The 20,112-nt window shown below is 44.6% G+C and overlaps 1 protein-coding gene across 1 annotated transcript in view; it reads right to left on the reverse strand.

Moving 5' to 3' along the window:
- LOC115200524 (calcium/calmodulin-dependent protein kinase type II subunit beta-like) overlaps positions 1–20,112 on the reverse strand; it is a 111,971-nt gene that overhangs the window by 90,981 nt on the left and 878 nt on the right. The window contains exon 2 of the mRNA XM_029763648.1: positions 10,208–10,302. Coding sequence (XP_029619508.1) covers positions 10,208–10,302 — 95 coding nt within the window. The remainder of the gene's footprint in view (positions 1–10,207; positions 10,303–20,112) is intronic.

The following is a 20,112-nucleotide window of genomic DNA, read 5'->3' on the forward strand; positions in this document are numbered from 1 at the left end:
GGGAGGGGTGGAGAGAGGGAGGGGTGGTGAGAGGAAGGGGTGGAGAGAGGGAGGGGTGGAGAGAGGGAGGGGTGGAGAGAGGGTGGGAGGGGTGGAGAGAGGGAGGGGTAGAGAGAGGGAGGGGTAGAGAGAGGGAGGGGTGGAGAGAGGGAGAGAGGGAGGGGTGGAGAGAGGGAGGGGTGGAGAGAGGGAGGGGTGGTGAGAGGAAGGGGTGGAGAGAGGGAGGGGTGGAGAGAGGGAGGGGTGGAGAGAGGGAGGGATGGAGAGAGGGAGGGGGGTAGAGAGAGGGAGGGGGTAGAGAGAGGGAGGGGTGGGAGCGAGGGAGGGGTGGAGAGAGGGAGGGGTGGAGAGAGGGCGGGGTGGTGAGAGGAAGGGGTGGAGAGAGGGAGGGGTGGAGAGAGGGAGGGGTGGAGAGAGGGAGGGGTGGAGAGAGGGAGGGGTGGTGAGAGGAAGGGGTGGTGAGAGGAAGGGGTGGAGAGAGGGAGGGGTGGAGAGAGGGAGGGGTGGAGAGAGGGAGGAGGGAGAGAGGGAGGGGTGGAGAGAAGGAGGGGTGGAGAGAGGGAGGGGTGGAGAGAGGGAGGGGTGGTGAGAGGAAGGGGTAGAGAGAGGGAGGGGTGGAGAGAGGGAGGGATGGAGAGAGGGAGGGGGTAGAGAGAGAGGGAGGGGTGGAGAGAGGGAGGGGTGGAGAGAGGGAGAGAGGGAGAGAGGGAGGGGTATAGAGAGGGAGGGGTGGAGAGAAGGAGGGGTAGAGAGAGGGAGGGATGGAGAGAGAGAGGGGTAGAGAGAGGGAGGGATGGAGAGAGGGAGGGGTAGAGAGAGGGAGGGATGGAGAGAGGGAGGGGTAGAGAGAGGGAGGGGTGGAGAGAGGGAGGGGTGGAGAGAGGGAGAGAGGGAGAGAGGGAGGGGTATAGAGAGGGAGGGGTGGAGAGAAGGAGGGGTAGAGAGAGGGAGAGAGAGGGAGGGAGGGGTGGAGAGAGGGAGGGGTGGAGAGAGGGAGGGGTGGAGAGAGAGAGGGAGGCAGACATAATAATCATTTTAACAGATTGTGTCCCCTCGAATGTAGACTGGCTAGTGACTGACTAACTGCCATGGAATGCCTGTTGGAGATCATCACTGTTACATAAGCCTGTACCATACACGAACAACACACACACAGAAAACAACACACACACACACAGCAGGGTGTATGTGAATGCACACTATGCAGAGCACAGAGGGTTACACACATACACACACATGGTCACATGCACACACACACACACACACACACATAGAAGAGTGACAGTGAAGAGAGTACCTAGTGATTACATATTCTAAAGATGAGGGGAGAGCGATGGAGGAGGGAGAGAGGAGAGAGAGGACAGTGTTTACATTACGAAAACAAACTGCTGTCTGAGGACAAAGACAACACTGATTACTATTGTTGTCTCCTACCTCCAACTCTCTTCCTCCTCTCTCCCTTTCTCTCCCACTCTCCATTCCTCCCAACTCTCACCTCTCTCTTCATCCATACAATTCATACTGTCTCTCTAACCTCTTTATTTCCCTCATACTCTTGCCTTGTTTTCTGAAATATCTCTCTCCATAGTTCTTTACCTCCCCATTTCTCAACCCCCCCCCCCCCTTGTTTATTCCACAGCCTTTCACAGACCATTAAATCCCAGTGTTATTTCACTCAAGGCAAACTCCAAACAATTGGCCAGCCTACTGGCCCTCATTTGAATATTACCCTACACCCTCAACTGTCTCCATCACATTCACAACTAATTCAGATAGCAACAGTCACTTTGCAATAGTCCAGACATATAGGGTATATTTCAATAGTCAAATATGACTTCCTTTCTTTGTCTGTCTTTCATCTGCACTGACGTGAAGGAACTAGACTGGTAAAAACAGGTATAGGCTGGTATAGGCTGGTATAGGATGGTATAGGCTGGTATAGGCTGGTATAGGCTGGTATAGGCTGGTGGTGGCTGGTATAGGCTGGTATAGGCTGGTATAGGCTGGTGGTGGCTGGTATAGGATGGTATAAGCTGGTATAGGCTGGTATAGGCTGGTATAGGCTGGTATAGGCTGGTGGTGGCTGGTATAGGATGGTATAAGCTGGTATAGGCTGGTATAGGCTGGTGGTGGCTGGTATAGGCTGGTATGGGCTGGTATAGGCTGGTATAGGCTGGTATAGGCTGGTGGTGGCTGGTATAGGGTATAGGCTGGTATAGGCTGGTATAGGCTGGTATAAGCTGGTATAGGCTGGTATAGGCTGGTATAGGCTGGTATAGGCTGGTGGTGGCTGGTATAGGCTGGTGGTGGCTGGTATAGGTTGGTATAGGCTGGTATAGGCTGGTATAGGCTGGTATAGGCTGGTGGTGGCTGGTATAGGCTGGTGGTGGCTGGTATAGGCTGGTATAGGCTGGTATAGGCTGGTATAGGCTGGTATAGGATGGTATAAGCTGGTATAGGCTGGTATAGGCTGGTATAGGCTGGTATAGGCTGGTATAGGCTGGTGGTGGCTGGTATAGGCTGGTATAGGCTGGTATAGGCTGGTATAGGCTGGTATAAGCTGGTATAGGCTGGTATAGGCTGGTATAGGCTGGTGGTGGCTGGTGGTGGCTGGTATAGGCTGGTATAGGCTGGTATAGGCTGGTGGTGGCTGGTATAGGCTGGTATAGGATGGTATAGGCTGGTGGTGGCTGGTATAGCCTTCCCTGTAGCTCAGTTGGTAGAGCATGGTGTTTGCAACACCAGGGTTGTGGGTTCGATTCCCACGGGGGGCCAGCACAAAAAAAAAAAAAACGATGTATGAAATGAAATGTATGCATTCACTACTGTAAGTCGCTCTGGATAAGGGCGTCTGCTAAATGACTAAAATGTAAATGTAAAATGTATAGGCTGGTGGTGGCTGGTATATGCTGGTGGTGGCTGGTATAGGCTGGTATATGCTGGTGGTGGCTGGTATAGGCTGGTATAAGATGGTATAGGATGGTATAGGCTGGTATAGGCTGGTGGTGGCTGGTGGTGGCTGGTATAGGCTGGTATAGGCTGGTATAGGCTGGTGGTGGCTGGCATAGGCTGGCATAGGCTGGTATAGGCTGGCATAGGCTGCTATAGGCTGGTATAGGATGGAATAGGCTGGTATAGGCAGGTATAGGCTGGTGGTGGCTGGTATAGGCTTGTATAGGATGGTATAGGCTGGAATAGGATGGTGGTGGCAAAAGCATATTAAAATATCAATCTAATGTCCAACTCTGTATTGGTTTGTGTGTGGACTGACAGCATATTGTGAGTATCGGTTAGGTGTGCTGGGCAGGGTCAAGATTTCCTCACCACAGAACAAATACCACTGGAACCATGCTGAGGGGATGATGAGGAGGAGAAGAGAGGATGAGGGGATGGAGGAGATGAAGGAGAAGGAGGAGGAGAAGAGAGAATGAGGGGATGAGGAGGAGAAGAGAGAATGAGGGGATGGAGGAGGAGAAGAGAGGATGAGGAGATGGAGAAGAGAGGATGAGATGGAGGAGGAGAAGAGAAGATGAGGAGATGGAGGAGGAGAGGATGAGGAGATGAAGGAGAAGAGAGGATGGAGGAGAAGAGAGGATGAGGATATGTGTTCACTGGGTATGAGAATCCACAGAAACCCACTGCTGCCCAAAAACCCTACAGCGATAGCTGAACTCAACTATGTAGTGTGTGTGTGTGTGTGTGTGTGTGTGTGTGTGTGTGTGTGTGTTCGCGCACGTACGTGTGTGTATGAGAGTGCAACAGAAAGTCTGACTGTGCACTTGTGTAGCCTGTGCATCCATTTCTGTGTGTTTCTGTGTGTGGGCATGCATGTCTGATACTGTGAGTCTGTCTGCAAGGTTTTAGCATGCTTGAGTGTGAGGGTGCAGAGTAGACTGACTATTTATGACTCATCATGACAGGAGAGGCGAAGAGGAGAGGAATGGATTAGAGAGGAGGAGAGGAGGAGAGAAAAGAGGAGGAGGGAGAAGGAGATACTTGTATAAATCACATCATCACATCTAGGGCGGTGGCGGTTACGAAATTCCATCAGCCGGTGATTGTCAAGCAAATAACTGTCGGTAATTGACCGTTAATTAACATAAACACATTTAGCATCCAGGCTTCCTCGCATAGCCTACAAGCCACTGATTCAGACCTTCGGAACATCTACATTTAAAAAGTCTAATAAATCCATGTAATAAGGCCTACACCATCACAATAAATCCATTATTTATTTTAGACAGGTCTAAAGAAACATGAAATGAAGAAAATGTAGTCTTTTTCAGAAGAACAGAATAGCATACTCTGAGTTGTCCTTATGTTAGGTCCTGATCTGGCTATGTCATATGGCTGTGGGCTACACTAGTTCATTTAGCAGACAAGATTTGCTTAGAATTCAGTGGCATTATTTTATATTACTTTATACTATGAAGAATTCAATTGAACAAAGCTGAATAAAATAAAAACAATATTCTCTTCAAACGATTTGAGGGCGTGCGCACATGAGGCTATTTTGTGTTGAGCGATTAACAAAGAAATAGGTACTGCTATATGCTTAATTAAGAGTTATTTATGTAACTTTTTTGTTCTGCAAACATTGGTCTAGGCTGCATGGCACGATTAATGAGGATTTGAAAAAAGTCACTTGAAAGGCATGAGCTCAGCTTTGTGTTTTTTGGGCAGGCTGTACACACTTTGTCAATCTCTCATTCACAATTTGAGAAGCACTTGATAATACGTCGAATTTCCCGGTGGCATTCCCTTTGTGTGACCATAATGCACCCTTAAAAAAAAACATGCCTTTTGCAGCCCGTCTCCGAGTGCTGCCTGCTCCGAAGACATTCTCACTCACACACGGCTCTCCATCACATGATCTGGTCTTTCTCACAGGCTACAAGTGAAGACAGACACATCGGGGACGCAACTGCGCACATCCTTATCTAATTCCGAGGTGCATATTGAAGATATTGGAAGAACTGTCCACATTTACTTTTCGTCAGCCAAGATGAGTAGACCTATCAAACAGCAAAAGCACTTGCCTATGTCAATCTACTATCTCCCATAGTACAAAAGTTCACCTATTCTATTCTGTGCGAGAAATACATATTCCAAATATAGTCTGGGACAGTTGTGGGATGCGATAGATCCCAAATGACTAAAACCACCAGCATTAAACAACATTTTTGACCCACTAAGGCTGACGCAAGAGATCAGAACATTTAGCTTAAAATGTTGATAAACTGTTAGGCTATTTCTTCACATAATAAGTGCAGAAATGCGCACATGGTAGGAGGCTATAAGCGCAAATATTATCAAAAGTGATTATGCATGTAATGTTTTTAGTATAAGGGTGCATTTTTATGGTGAAAATGATCTTCCCAAACCTGAAACTCACTGCTTACGTATGCCAGTTCGGCTTTCATGTAACGGACATACACAACATAGTACAAATTGGTGAAGTGAAATGAAAAAAATTGATGCATGCATATGTATTCACCCCCTTTGCTATGAAGCTCCTAAATAACATCTGGTGCAACCAATTACCTTCAGAAGTAACATAATTTGTTAAATAAAGTACACCTGTGTACAATCTAAGTGTCACATGATCTGTCACATAATCTCAGTATATATACACCTGTTCTGAAAGGCCCCAGAGTCTGCAACACCACTAAGCAAGGGGCACCACCAAGCAAGCAGCACCATGAAGATCAAGGAGCTTTCCAAGCAGGTCAGGGAGAAAGTTGTGGAGAAGTACAGATCAGGGTTGGGTTATAAAAAAATATCTGAAACTTTAAACATTCCACGGAGCACCATTAAATCCATTATTAAAAAATTGAAAGAATATGGCACCACAACAAACCTGCCAAGAGAGGGCCGTCCACCAAAACTCATGGACCAGGCAAGGAGGGAATTATTCAGAGAGAACAAAGTTAACCCTGAAGGAGCTGCAAAGCTCCACAGCGGAGATTAGAGTATCTGTCCATAGGACCACTTTAAGCCGTACACTCCACAGAGCTGGGCTTTACGGAAGAGAAAAATAAGCAAACATGTTTGGTGTTCGCCAAAAGGCATGTGGGAGACTCCCCAAACATATGGAAGAAGGTACTCTGGTCAGATTTAGCTTTTTGGCTATCAAGGAAAACGCTATGTCTGGTGCAAACCCAACACCTTTCATCACCCCGAGAACACCATCCCCACAGTGAAGCATGGTGGTGGCAGCAACATGCTGTGGGGATGTTTTTCATCGACAGGGACTGGGAAACTGGTCAGAAATGAAGGAATGATGGATGGTGCTAAATACAGGGAAATTCTTGAGGGAAACTTGTTTCAGTCTTCCAAAGATTTGAGACTGGGACGGAGGTTCACCTTCCAGCAGGACAATGACCCTAAGCATACTGCTAAAGCAACACTTGAGTGGTTTAAGGGGAAACATTTAAATGTCTTGGAATGGCCTAGTCAATGCCCAGACCTAAATCAAATTGAGAATCTGTGGTATGACTTAAAGATTGCTGTACACCAGCGGAACCAACTTGAAGGAGCTGGAGCAGTTTTGCCTTGAAGAATGGGCAGAAATCCCAGTGGCTAGATGTGCCAAGCTTATAGAGACATACCCCAAGAGACGTGCAGCTGTAATTGCTGCAAAAGGTGGCTCTACAAAGTATTGACTTTGGTGGGGTGAATAGTTATGCACACTCAAGTTTTTGGTTTTTGGTCTTATTTCTTGTTTGTTTCACAATAAAAAATATTTTGCATCTTCAAAGTGTTAAGCATGTTGTGTAAATCAAATGATACAAACCCCCCCAAAATGAATTTTAATTCCAGGTTGTAAGGCAAAAAAATAGGAAAAATGCCAAGGAGGTGAATACTTTCACAAGCCACTGTACTAAATAATATACACTACCGTTCAAAAGTTTGGGGTCCTTGTTTTTCAAAGAAAAGCAAATTATTTGTCCATTAAAATAACATCAAATTGTTGTAAATTACTACATTAGCTGGAAACGGCAGATTTTTTTAAAGAATATCAGACCCAGTCATCCTGACAATGACAAAATGAGACCTAAATACAGCCTAATCCAGGCCAAAAATAGGCTAAATACAGTCTAAATACAGCCTAAATCCAGGCTAAATATAGGCCAAAAATAGGCTAAATACAGCCTAAATCCAGGCTAAATATAGGCTAAATACAGGCTAAATACAGGCTAAATATATCCTAAATACAGGCTAAATACAGCCTAAATCCAGGCTAAATATAGGCTAAATACAGGCTAAATATATCCTAAATACAGCCTAAATCCAGGCTAAATATTGGCTAAATATAGGCTAAATATATCCTAAATACAGGCTAAATCCAGGCTAAATACAGGCTAAATATAGGCTAAATATAGGCTGAATCCAGGCTAAATATATCCTAAATACGGCCTAAATCCAGCCTAAATCCAGCCTAAATATAGGCTAAATATAGGCTAAATCCAGACCAAATATATCCTAAATACAGGCTAAATACAGGCTAAATACAGGCTAAATGCAGGCTAAATCCAGGTTAGACTTCTGTGACTGCCAATGCATTGCAGGTGACTCTGAACCTGCCCACACCCTCACACTAACTCTCTCTCTCATCACCAGTATCTACTATGTCTTAAGCCGTGTTTCATATTCCCATTGATAATATAGTGGCCCAATAGCTGACCGCCTGCAACCCTGTCCAGGCTCCACATCCATAAACAAGCTCTTTGATTGGCTGAGGGCTGTGCCAACAGCCCCACCCTCGACCACCCCTGACATTTGGCAGATGACATTAACAGTTCCTCTGATGGACGGGTTCAACACAGCTTCGACACATAGGCTAACCATACAGTAGCCTTGACAACAATGAAAACAACAACAGTGAATAGCGTCTGGAGGAATGAGATGCAAAGTAACTTATCAGCATTACTGGAAACTAGATATCAATCAGAGTTTTCTGCTCTATGTCTGTTTATTATATATCCTGATTGCCTAGTCACTTTTACCATATTACCTCAACTACCTCATACCCCTACACATTGATTCGGGAACCACTACTCCTTGTATATAGCCTCGTTTTTGTTATTTTATTGTGTTACTGTTTCCTTTTTTGTGTGCTAACTTTCTTTTTTTAACGCATTGTTTGGAGATGGCTCGTAAGCATGTCACAGTAACGTCTACACCTGTTGTATTCTGCGCATGTTGTGTGTGTGTGTGTGTGTGTGTGTGTGTGTGTGTGGGTGTGTGGGTGTGTGTGTGTGTGTGTGTGTGTGTGTGTGGGTGTGTCAGATGAGAGTCCCGTGCTAAAGGCATGTAGGGGAACAGACGCATGACCCACAGCTACCAAGTTCCTGACGTGCCTGCCCTCTCTCCCTCTCTTTCCCTCTCCCTCTCTCCCTCCCTCCCTCTCTCTACCCCCTCCCTCCCTCCCTCTCTCCGTCTCTCTCCCCCTCTCCCCCTCCCTCCCTCCCCCTCTGTCTCTCTCTCCCTGGCTCCCTCTCTCTCCCTGGCTCCCTCCCAATATCTCCCTTTCACACATTCATCTATCAATCTCCCTCTCTTTTCCTCTATGTCCTCCTGCTCTTATGCTTGTGTCATCATACGTTTCAACATTTGTTTTGAACGACATAAAAATAAATATGATTTGCCAAGAGGATATCCGAACACCTCAACAAGCAGTACACAAGTCAAAATCATGTCTGTCACTCCCTGTCATGACAAGGATAAAGTTACTTTTCAATAAGCCTACACATCCCATTCCCCTCAGATCAAACACTAGGACATGGAGGTAGCTAACACACAGCTCAGATCAAACACTAGGACATGGAGGTAGCTAACACACAGCTCAGATCAAACACTAGGACATGGAGGTAGCTAACACACAGCTCAGATCAAACACTAGGACATGGAGGTAGCTAACACACAGCTCAGCTACAACTTATGTCATATGGGTAGAGTATATACAGTGCATTCGGAAAGTATTCAAACCTCTTAACTTTTTCCACACTTTGTTACATTACAGCCTTATTCTAAAATGGATTAAATCAATGTTGTTCCTCATCAATCTACACATAATACCCAATAATGACAAAGAAAGACATTTTATTTTTATGTTTTCACTTTGTCATTATGGGGTATTGTGTTGTCATTATGGGGCATTGTGATGTCATTATGGGGTATTGTGATGTCATTATGGGGTATTGTGATGTCATTATGGGTATTGTGTTGTCATTATGGGGTATTGTGATGTCATTATGGGGTATTGTGATGTCATTATGGGGTATTGTGATGTCATTATGGGGTATTGTGATGTCATTATGGGGTATTATGTGTAGATTGATGAGGAACAACATTGATTTAATCAATTTTAGAATAAGGCTGTAACGTAACAAAATGTGGAAAAAGTTAAGGGGTCTGAATACTTTCCGAATGCACTGTATGTAGATATATGGGCTATATGTGTCCTATAATGTAGCAGGCCTACTGTTTTACGTAAGCAGTTCTGATTAGTAACCTAGCTACGGTACAGTACCAGCTCCCGACATGTGGCAGGCTAGGTTCCACTCTTCCAAGTCATATTGCAATCTGAGCATCAACTATTTAAATAAAATATCAACCGTGAGAATATGGGATGAGCTAGACTCCACTTTAACTCTGAGAGATAGATACTGAAAATGCAGTGTCATCTTCACCATGTTAAGAGAGATATGCTTGTCTCTGGCTCAGGGGGGAATATGTTGAGGCTACAAGACATCAACCATAATAATCAAATACAATGAGCCAAAAGCCAACACAAAGTCTGATTCCAAATCAAATCAAGTGCATAAAATAAGCCAGCATGTATGCGATGCGTAAAGGTTTATAATTAATTCACTGTCATATATAGCTAAGTTTAAAAAGACTGAGCCATGATCCACCATGAACATGACCTCTCTCTCTCTCTCTCTCTCTCTCTCTCTCTCTCTCTCTCTCTCTCTCTCTCTCTCTCTCTCTCTCTCTCAAAAAGGTTACCAATCTAATTACAGCAGTAAAAATACATGTTTTGTCATACCCTTGGTGTACGGTCTGACATGCTGTCTGCCAATCAGCATACAGGGCTTGAACCGCCCGGTTTATAATACCTGTTGGCTCATAGATAGTACAGCTGTGCAACCAAATGTGGACAACAAGTGAAACAGCACTTGGGGACAGAGTTTATGCTTACCTCTTGCAGATAGCTTTTTGGTGTTGATTATTTTGGCGGCATATTCCTGTCCAGTACACAGCTTGACACATCTGCGCACCACTGAAAATGCTCCCCTGGAAACAGAGAGAAAAGAAACAGAACAGCCAGTCAGACATATTTCATAGTTAAAATGAGGGAGCTATACAGTAGTTTCTCTGAATTTTATACATAGTAACCTACGGTATAATAAAGCTTTCTGCCAGCACAGCAAGTGTCTCCGCCTTCTATACCTGGTTGGGCTGGCATGATAATGATGGTAACAGAATGTACTGTAAGAGTTTGTCTACATAACAGGTTCCCCTGAGGTTCACACCACAAAGTCAGCAAGTACTGTATCATATAAGATGATTTTGTGTGTGTGTGTGTGTGTGTGTGTGTGTGTGTGTGTGTGTGTGTGTGTGTGTGTGTGTGTGTGTGTGTGTCTGTGTGTGTGTGTGTGTGTGTGTGTGTGTGTGTGTGTGTGTGTGTGTGTGTGTGTGTGTGTGTGTGTGTGTGTGTATCACCCCTGGTGAGACAAAACCGCGACTCGTCTTTTTGCCAGCCCTGTTGGGTCCAGCGACGGGGGGGGTTTGTGCCCATTGGCGACGTTGTTGCCAGTGATGTCTGGTGAGGACCTGCCTTACAACAGGCCTACAAGCCCTCTGTCCAGCCTCTCTCAGCCTATTGCGGACAGTCTGAGCACTGATGGAGGAATTGTGCTTTCCTGGTGTAACTCGGGTATTTTTTGTTGCCGTCCTGTACCTGTCCCGCAGGTGTGATGTTCGGATCTACTGATCCTGTGCAGGTGTTGTTAAACGTGGTCTGCCACTGCGAGGACGATCAGCTGTCCATTCTGTTTCTCTGAAGCGCTGTCTTAGGTGTCTCACAGTACGGACATTGCAATTTATTGCCCTGGCCACATCTGCAGTCCTCATGCCTCCTTGCAGCATGCCTAAGGCACGTTCACGCAGATGAGCAGGAACCCTGGGCATCTTTCTTTTGGTGTTTTTCAGAGTCAGTAGAAAGGCCTCTTTAGTGTCCTAAGTGGTCATAACTGTGACCTTAATTGCCTACCGTCTGTAAGCTGTTAGTGTCTTAACGACCGTTCCACAGGTGCATGTTCATTAATTGTTTGTTTCATTGAACAAGCATGGGAAACAGTGTTTAAACCCATTACAATGAAGATCTGTGAAGTTATTTGGATTTTTACTAATTATCTTTGAAAGACAGGGTCCTGAAAAAGGTTCTTTTTTACTGAGTTTATATAGTGCCTTCAGAAATTATTCATACCCCTTGACTTGTTCCACATTTTGTTGTGTTACAGCCTCAATTCAAAATGGATTCAAATTTAAATAAAATCACCCATCTACACCCCATAGTAAGTGAAACACTTTCAATAGCTCATTTATTGAAAATGAAAAACACAACTATTGAATTTACGTAAGTATTCACTCCCGAGTTAATACTTTGTAGAAGCACCTTTGCCAGCGATTACAGCTGTGTCTTTCTGAGTAAGTCTCTAAAAGCTTTCCACACCTGGATTGTGCAACATTTGCCCATTATTCTTAAACAAATTCTTAAAGTTATGTCAAATTGGTTGTTGATCATTGCTAGACAACCATTTTCAGGTATTGCCATAGATTTCAAAGCAGATTTAAGTTAAAACTATAACTCGGCCACTCAGCAACATTCACTGTCTTCTTTGTAATCATCTCCAGTGTAGATTTGGCCTTGTGTTTTAGTTTTTTTTTTTATTGTCCTGCTGAAAGGTGATTTCATCTCCCAGTGTCTGGTGAAAAGCAGACTGAACCAGGTTTTCCTCTAGGATTATGCCTGCGCTTAGTTCTATTCTATTCTTTCCGATCCTGAAAAAACTTCCCAGTTCTTAACGATTACAAGCATACCCATAACATGATGCAGCCGACACTATACTTGAAAATATGGGGAGTGGTAGTCAGTGATGTGTTGTATTGAATGTGCCCCAAACATAACACTTTGTATTAAAGACCAAAAGTGAATTGCTTTGCCACATTTTTTGCAGTGTCTTGTTGCAAACAAGATGCATGTTTTGGAATATTTGTATTCTACACAGCCTTCCTTCTTTTCACTCTGTCAATTAGGTTAGTATTGTGGAGTAATTACAATGTTGTTGATCCATCCTCAGTTTTCTTTTACCACAACCATTAAGCTCTGTAACTGTTTTAAAGTCACCATTGGTCTCATGGTGAAAACCCTGAGCGGTTCCTTCCTCTCCAGAAACTGAGTTATTTGTAGTGACTGGGTGTATTGATACACCATCCAACATTTTAGTTTTTTACTCATGTTTTTTACTCAGGGTATTGTGTGTAGGTCAGTGACAAAAAAAAATCTCCATTTAATAAATATTTAATTCAGGGTGTGACAACAAAAACTGAGAAATTCAAGGGGGTGAATCCTTTCTGAAGGCCCAGTATATTTCCAAACTATATGAAGTTGGAATTATACTGTGAAATTTCGAAAATTATGATAATGCCCTTTAAGTGTAAAGAACTGTTTGAAAAGACTTCCTGAAATTTGAGCCTATTTTGGTGGGAAGGATTTTAAGGCCTTCCGTGATGACATCACCATGCGGTAAATTAGTTAATAGACCGATAAGAACGAGAGTTCCAAACCTTTCTGCTAATTTTCAGTTTTCCCCTACCCACTCAAACCACTCCCAGACAGTCCTATCAGACCCGGCACCAGGGTAAAGTGACTAAGGGGGCAGTTGAAATCGGTGAGGGGGCACAATTTGGGGGGTTCTTGCATTGAAATTATATTGAATTCTGCTTCTATAATCACGCTATACCACAATAAACATCAAGTTAATATACCAAGACTCCGAGATCATTGAGTGATTTTGAAATCTTTAGCCTATCTCTGCTGCGGTGTATCAGCACAATATACAGCCCCCTACAGCTAGGCCGGTTTGGTAATGAATATAGGCTACAAGATAGATAGGCTGTTTTTAAATTGGTGAATGCCCTATGTGAACGCAGCCGTACACACAGCTGTCTTGCCAAAATAATGAGATCTAAATGCGGAAAGTAGTAGACTAGTTATTCATGCATCCAAACAAAAATACTGAATAGCGTTTTGAATACCAACGCAACTGCGAATGCGAACGAATGTCAACAGAACAAAACAGAGGTACCAAGTAGTAGGCCTAGTAAACAAAATATCAGATCGATAAAGTTATGACACAATCTATACTTAGGCTAGTTACATTAACAGTAAACAAAATATCAGATCGATAAAGTTATGACACAATCTATACTTAGGCTAGTTACATTAACAGTAAACAAAATATCAGATCGATAAAGTTATGACACAATCTACATTTAGGCTAGTTACATTAACAGTAAACAAAATATCAGATCGATAAAGTTATGACACAATCTATACTTAGGCTAGTTACATTAACAGTAAACAAAATATCAGATTGATAAAGTTATGACACAATCTACATTTAGGCTAGTTACATTAACAGTAAACTAAATATCAGATCGATAAAGTTATGACACTATCTACATTTAGGCTAGTTACATTAACAGTAAACTAAATATCAGATCGATAAAGTTATGACACTATCTACATTTAGGCTAGTTACATTAACAGTGAACAAAAGGGGAGTAAAGATCCAAACAACCAAAACATAGCCTACAGTCTAGTACAGTGACATGCAGCCATGCACAGGAGAAGACCCAGATGCAGACAGGCACACACCTGTCTACATAAGGTCGCACAGTTGACAGTTCATGTTAGAGCAAAAACCAAGCCATGAGATCGAAGGAATTGAAGGTTCATAAGAACACGCTGGCCTCCAGCATTCTTAAATGGAACAATTTTGAAACCACCAATACTCTTCCTAGAGCTGGCTGGGATAGATGATGGTCTCATGTCCTGCCCAATACTGACCACTACTCTGGTTCATAGCCCAGTATGCATACTCTGGGTTTTCAGATGCTTCCCCGTTCCTGTTGATCTACTCCTTGGCCACACCTTAATACCAGTGAGGATGGTCCCCCACCTCCATCTCCCAGCTGAGCTTTCCTGAGCTGAACCCCTCAGAGCCCAGAACTGTGATGCAAATGGTGTTCCTCTCTGGGTTGTCAGGGAGCTGCTGCCTTTTGCCGAAATGTCTCACACTGGTCAGATCATCAGACAGAGAGAGCCAGCGGGAAGCAGTGTTGGGGTCCAGAATCACAGGAATGTATTTGACAATCCCCTGCATATTCTCCCAGACTCTGAACTGCAGGTTGCTCAGGTATTTGGCCACATCTATCAGTGCTCCTGAGACCAGCTGTGGATCCGGCAGTGTGTACTGGGCTCTGGAGAATGTCTGGGTGTGTTTGTAGCTCTTGAGAAATGGCACCTCTCGTTTCAGGAATTCTTGTTTCACAGCAGTGATGCTTTCTGTGAGAGAAGAAATATGGTCCTGAATGTTCTTCATCTCTCTGGCAATCGTCTTCCTCTTCTCCTCCTCCTCCCTCAGTGCTGCCAGTCTGGCCTCCTCTACCTCTCTCAGGAACTGGTGAAGCTTCTTAAACTCACCTCTGATCTGTCTCTGTGGATAGCAGCTGTTTCTGGGAGTATTGCATTTCATTGTACGTCTTTTCAATGTTTGTACATTTGTCCCGCCTGTTCTGCAATGACTCTAAATCTGATTCTAGACATTCTAGACATGTCTTCCTCACACATGTTGATTTTGTACCCCCACACCAGACATGATTAGGACACGCAGGATGAAATATGAAAACAAACTGAACCAATTATATTAATTTGGGGACAGGTCAAAAAGCATTAAACATTTATGGCAATTTAGCTAGCGAGCTTGCTGGGATATAAACATTGGGTTGTTATTTTACCTGAAATGCACAAGGTCCTCTACTCCAACAATTAATCCACAAAACGGAATTCCTTTCATGTATCTCTCCTCCTTCCTCAGGCTTCTTTTTGATACTTCTTTGGCCTTTATATGGTGGTTGGCAACCAACTTTACGATACATTACTACAACCGACTGGAGTGTGGACGTCAGTTCATCTTTCAATCACCCACGTGGGTATATGCTCTTAAAAACCAATGAGGAGACGGGAGAGGCTGGACTCGCAGCGCACTGAGCATCACAAATAGAACCTATTTCTGTTTTAGAGGCACGCGAGCAGTGTGGGTGCAATGACTGGATAACATCTACAGTTGAAGTTGGAAGTTTACATACACTTAGGTTGGAGTCATTTAAACTCGTTTTTCAACCACTCCACAAATTTCTTGTTAACAAACTATAGTTTTGGCAAGTCGGTTAGGACATCTACTTTGTGCATGACACAAGTAACTCTGTCACGAGTGCTGTCTTCGAATTCCCTGTCATAAATTAGCCAAGGCGCAGCGTGCCGGTAGTTCCACATATTTTATTTGTGAACTCGAACAAAACAATAAACAGGTGAATCTGAAACAAACGTGACGTTCTGGGGCTGCACAAACACAGCTGCACAAAAACAAGATCCCACGAAAACACAGGGAAAAACAGGCTGTCTAAGTATGGCTTCCAATCAGAGACAACGATAGACAGCTGCCTCTTATTGGAAACCATACCCGGCCAAAACATAGAAACAAAAACATAGAATGCCCACCCACCTATCACACCCTGGCCTAGCTAAACAGAGAAAACACAGCTCTCCTAGGTCAGAGCGTGACAGTACCCCCCCAAAGGTGCGGACTCCCGGTCGCAAACCTGAAGCTATTGGGGAGGGTCCGGGTGGGCATCTATAATTGGCGGCGGCTCTGGTTCCGGGCGTAGCACCCCCCCCGCCCACTGATCCCCCCGCTTCTGTGTGTCTGGAGGAACCTGACCGTGGATCATCGCTGGAGGCTTTGGAACGCCAACCGCCGCTGAAGACTCTGGGCTGAAAGCCGCTGCTGAAGACTCTGGGCTGCAGACCGCCGTTGAAGACTCTGGGCTGCAGAACGTCGCTGGAGGCTCCGGACTGGAGAGCGTTGCTGGAGGCTCCGGACTAGAGAGCGTCGCTGGAGGCTCCGGACTGGGGAGCGTCGCTGGAGGCTCCGGACTGAGAAGCGTCGCTGGAGGCTCCAGACTGAGAAGCGTCGCCGAAGGCTCCGGACTGGAGAGCGTCGTTGTAGGTTCCGGACTAGGGACCGTTGTTGCAGGCCCCATGCCTTGGATCATCAATACAGGTTCCGTGCCCTGGATTATCACTGGAGGCTTCGTGCCATGGATCATCTCTACAGGTGCCGGGCCATGGATTATCCCTACAGGCTTTGTGCCATGGATTATCCCTACAGGCTCCGGACCATAGATAATCCCTACAGGCTTCTTGCCATGGATTATCTCTACAGGCTCCGGGCCATGGATTACCTCTGGAGTCTTCGTGCCATGGAACATCCCTACAGGCTCCGGGCCATGGATCATCACTAGAGGCTTCGTGCCATGGATCATCTCTACAGGCTTCGGACCATAGATTATCACTGGAGGCTTTATTCGTGGAGCTGGAACAGGTCTCACTGGACTGGGGAGACGCACTGAGGACCGAGTGCTCAAAGCAGGCACCGGCCATACTGGGCTATGGAGGCGCACTGGAGGAAGAGTGCGAGGAGCAGGCACAGGACGTACTGGGCTATGGTGGCGCACTGCAGGGAGAGTGCGCGGAGCAGGCACAGGACGTACTGGGCTCTGGAGGCGCACAGGAGGGCAGGAATGCTGAGCGGGCATACTCCAAGCTGGCTGAGTACCAACCTTAGCACGACAACGGTGAGGAGATTGCACCGAGCGCACCGGGCTGTGAGTGCGCATGGGTGACACCGTGCGCACCACCGCATAACACGGTGCTTGTACAGTCACTCGCTCTCCACGGTAAGCACGGGGAGTTGGCTCAGGTCTTAAACCCACCTTAGCCAATCTACCCGTGTGCCCCCAATCTACCCGTGTGCTGCCTCTCGGGCTCCTGTAGCTCTCTTAGCCGTTTTTCCCAGTATCGCCGTTCCGCCTTCGCTGCCTCTATCTCATCCGGCGGGCGGCGATACTCTCCCGGCCTTGTCCAAGGTCCTGCTCCATCCAGGATCTCTTCCCAGGTCCAGTCCTCTGATCCACACTGCTTGGTCCCGCTTGTCTTCTTGGTGAGCGCACGCTGCTTGCCTTTCTTTTGGTGGGATCTTCTGTCACGAGTGCTGTCTTCGAATTCCCTGTCATAAATTAGCCAAGGCGCAGCGTGCCAGTGGTTCCACATATTTTATTTGTGAACTCGAACAAAACAATAAACAGGTGAATCTGAAACAAACATGACGTTCTGGGGCTGCACAAACACAGCTGCACAAAAATAAGATCCCACGAAAACACAGGGAAAAACAGGCTGCTTAAGTATGGCTTCCAATCAGAGACAACGATAGACAGCTGCCTCTGATTGGAAACCATACCCGCCAAAACACAGAAACAAAAACATAGAATGCCCACCCACATATCACACCCTGGCCTAGCTAAACAGAGAAAACACAGCTCTCCTAGGTCAGAGCGTGAAAAACTCTTCCAACAATTGTTTACAGACAGATTATTTCACTTATCACACTGTATCACAATTCCAGTGGGTCAGAAGTTTACATACACTAAGTTGACTGTGCCTTTAAACAGATTGGAAAATTCCAGAAAATTATGTCATGGCTTTAGAAGCTTCTGATAGGCTAATTGACATCATTTGAGTCAATTGGAGGTGTACCTGTGGATGTATTTCAAGGCCTACCTTCAAACTCAGTGCCTCTTTGCTTGACATCATGGGAAAATCAAAAGAAATCAGCCAAGACCTCAGAAAAAAAATTGTAGACCTCCACAAGTCTGGTTCATTCTTGGAAGCAATTTCCAAATACCTGTCGGTACCACGTTCATCTGTACAAACAATAGTACGCAAGTATAAACACCATGGGACCACGCAGCCGTCATACCGCTCAGGAAGGAGACGCGTTCTGTCTCCTAGAGATGAACGTACTTTGGTGCGAAAAGTGCAAATCAATCCCAGAACAACAGCAAAGGACCTTGTGAAGATGCAGGAGGAAACAGGTACAAAAGTATCCATATCCACAGTAAAACGAGTCCTATATCGACTTAACCTGAAAGGCTGCTCAGCAAGGAAGAAGCCACTGCTCCAAAACCGCCATAAAAAAGCCAGACTACGGTTTGCAACTGCACATGGGGACAAAGATCGTACTTTTTGGAGAAATGTCTTCTGGTCTGATGAAACAAAATTAGAACTGTTTGGTCATAATGACCATCGTTATGTTTGGAGGAAAAAGGGGGAGGCTTGCAAGCTGAAGAACACCATCCCACCCTTGAAGCATGGGGGTGGCAGCATCATGTTGTGGGGGTGCTTCGCTGCAGGAGGGACTGGTGCACTTCACAAAATAGATGGCATCATGAGGGAGGAAAATGATGTGGATATATTGAAGCAACATCTCAAGACATCAGTCAGGAAGTTAAAGCTTGGTCACAAATGGGTCTTCCAAATGCACCCCAAGCATACTTCCAAAGTTGTAGCAAAATGGCTTAAGGACAACAAAGTCAAGGTACTGGAGTGGCCATCACAAAGCCCTGACCTCAATCCTATAGAACATTTGTGGACAGAACTGAAAACGAGTGTGCGAGCAAAGAGGCCTACAAACCTGACTCAGTTACACCAGCTCTGTCAGGAGGAATGGGCCAAAATTCACCCAACTTATTGTGGGAAGCTTGTGGAAGGCTACCCGAAGCGTTTGACCCAAGTTAAACAATTTAAAGGCAATGCTACCAAATACTAATTGAGTGTATGTAAACTTCTGACCCACTGGGAATGGGATGAAAGAAATAGGTGAAATAAATCATTCTCTCTGACATTTCACATTCTTAAAATAAAGTGGTGATCCTAACTGACCTAAGACAGAACATTTTTACTAGGATTAAATGTCAGGAATTGTGAAAACTGAATTTAAATGTATTTGGCTAAGGTGTATGTAAACTTCCGACTTCAACTGTATGTGCAAATGTATTTTGCTACGCTAGCGGTGTGGTCAGCATGTTAGCTCCAGGTAAATGTTACATTTGTTCAGCCATTCCTGGACATGTGACCATCAACAAGCTACATTTGGACAGTACCAAAACAAATGATCTAATGAATCTGTCTCTTCGCAGAAAAAATGAAGAGCTGGGATGGTTGTATCCCCCATGTACTGTATATAACATTCTATTGGTTGCAAGAATTTTGCATAATAATTTAAATGCAAAACTCTGAGTTTTGAATCCGCCCTTTTTTTGCGCATCAGTTCATAAACCATGTTCCATGGAATGGTACATCGAAAATATCTTCCCAACTACTGTATCTTGTCATCTATATTGCACAGCTGTCCATTTTTTTGGTCTTTAAATGAAACTGGTATATTTTTTTTATTTATCACAATTTTCTTTAACCAATTTTGGTATTTAATGCAGGGTCGACAGACAAGTTCCTTACTTTCCCCGTTTCACTTGCCTCTTCCATATTTGCAGTAATGCTGCAATTAGTTGGTTGTAATTTTGGGTAGAGCAGGCATTTTTATATATTTTTGTTAGCTGCATGTGTGACAGAACTCCACCATTTTTATTTATGATATCACATAGAAAGATTCTACGTTTTTTTTTATTCTCTAAAAAACATGTTTTAAAAAAAAATCCATTAGTATATTGGAATTGAAACATTATATTTGTTGTAATATTTGTTCTGTCTTTTCTGGTGGATTAAATTGAAATTGCAACCAACTTTCTATGTCTTGTTTTAAAAATAGCAATATTTTGGAGATTATTTAATTTTCAAATAACCGAAAGTGAGAGGTCGTAACCTGAATAAAGGGAAAAAGGCCAGTTACACATTATTTA

The sequence above is a fragment of the Salmo trutta genome, chromosome 9 (genome assembly GCF_901001165.1).
Source record: "Salmo trutta chromosome 9, fSalTru1.1, whole genome shotgun sequence".
Taxonomy (NCBI): domain Eukaryota; kingdom Metazoa; phylum Chordata; class Actinopteri; order Salmoniformes; family Salmonidae; genus Salmo; species Salmo trutta.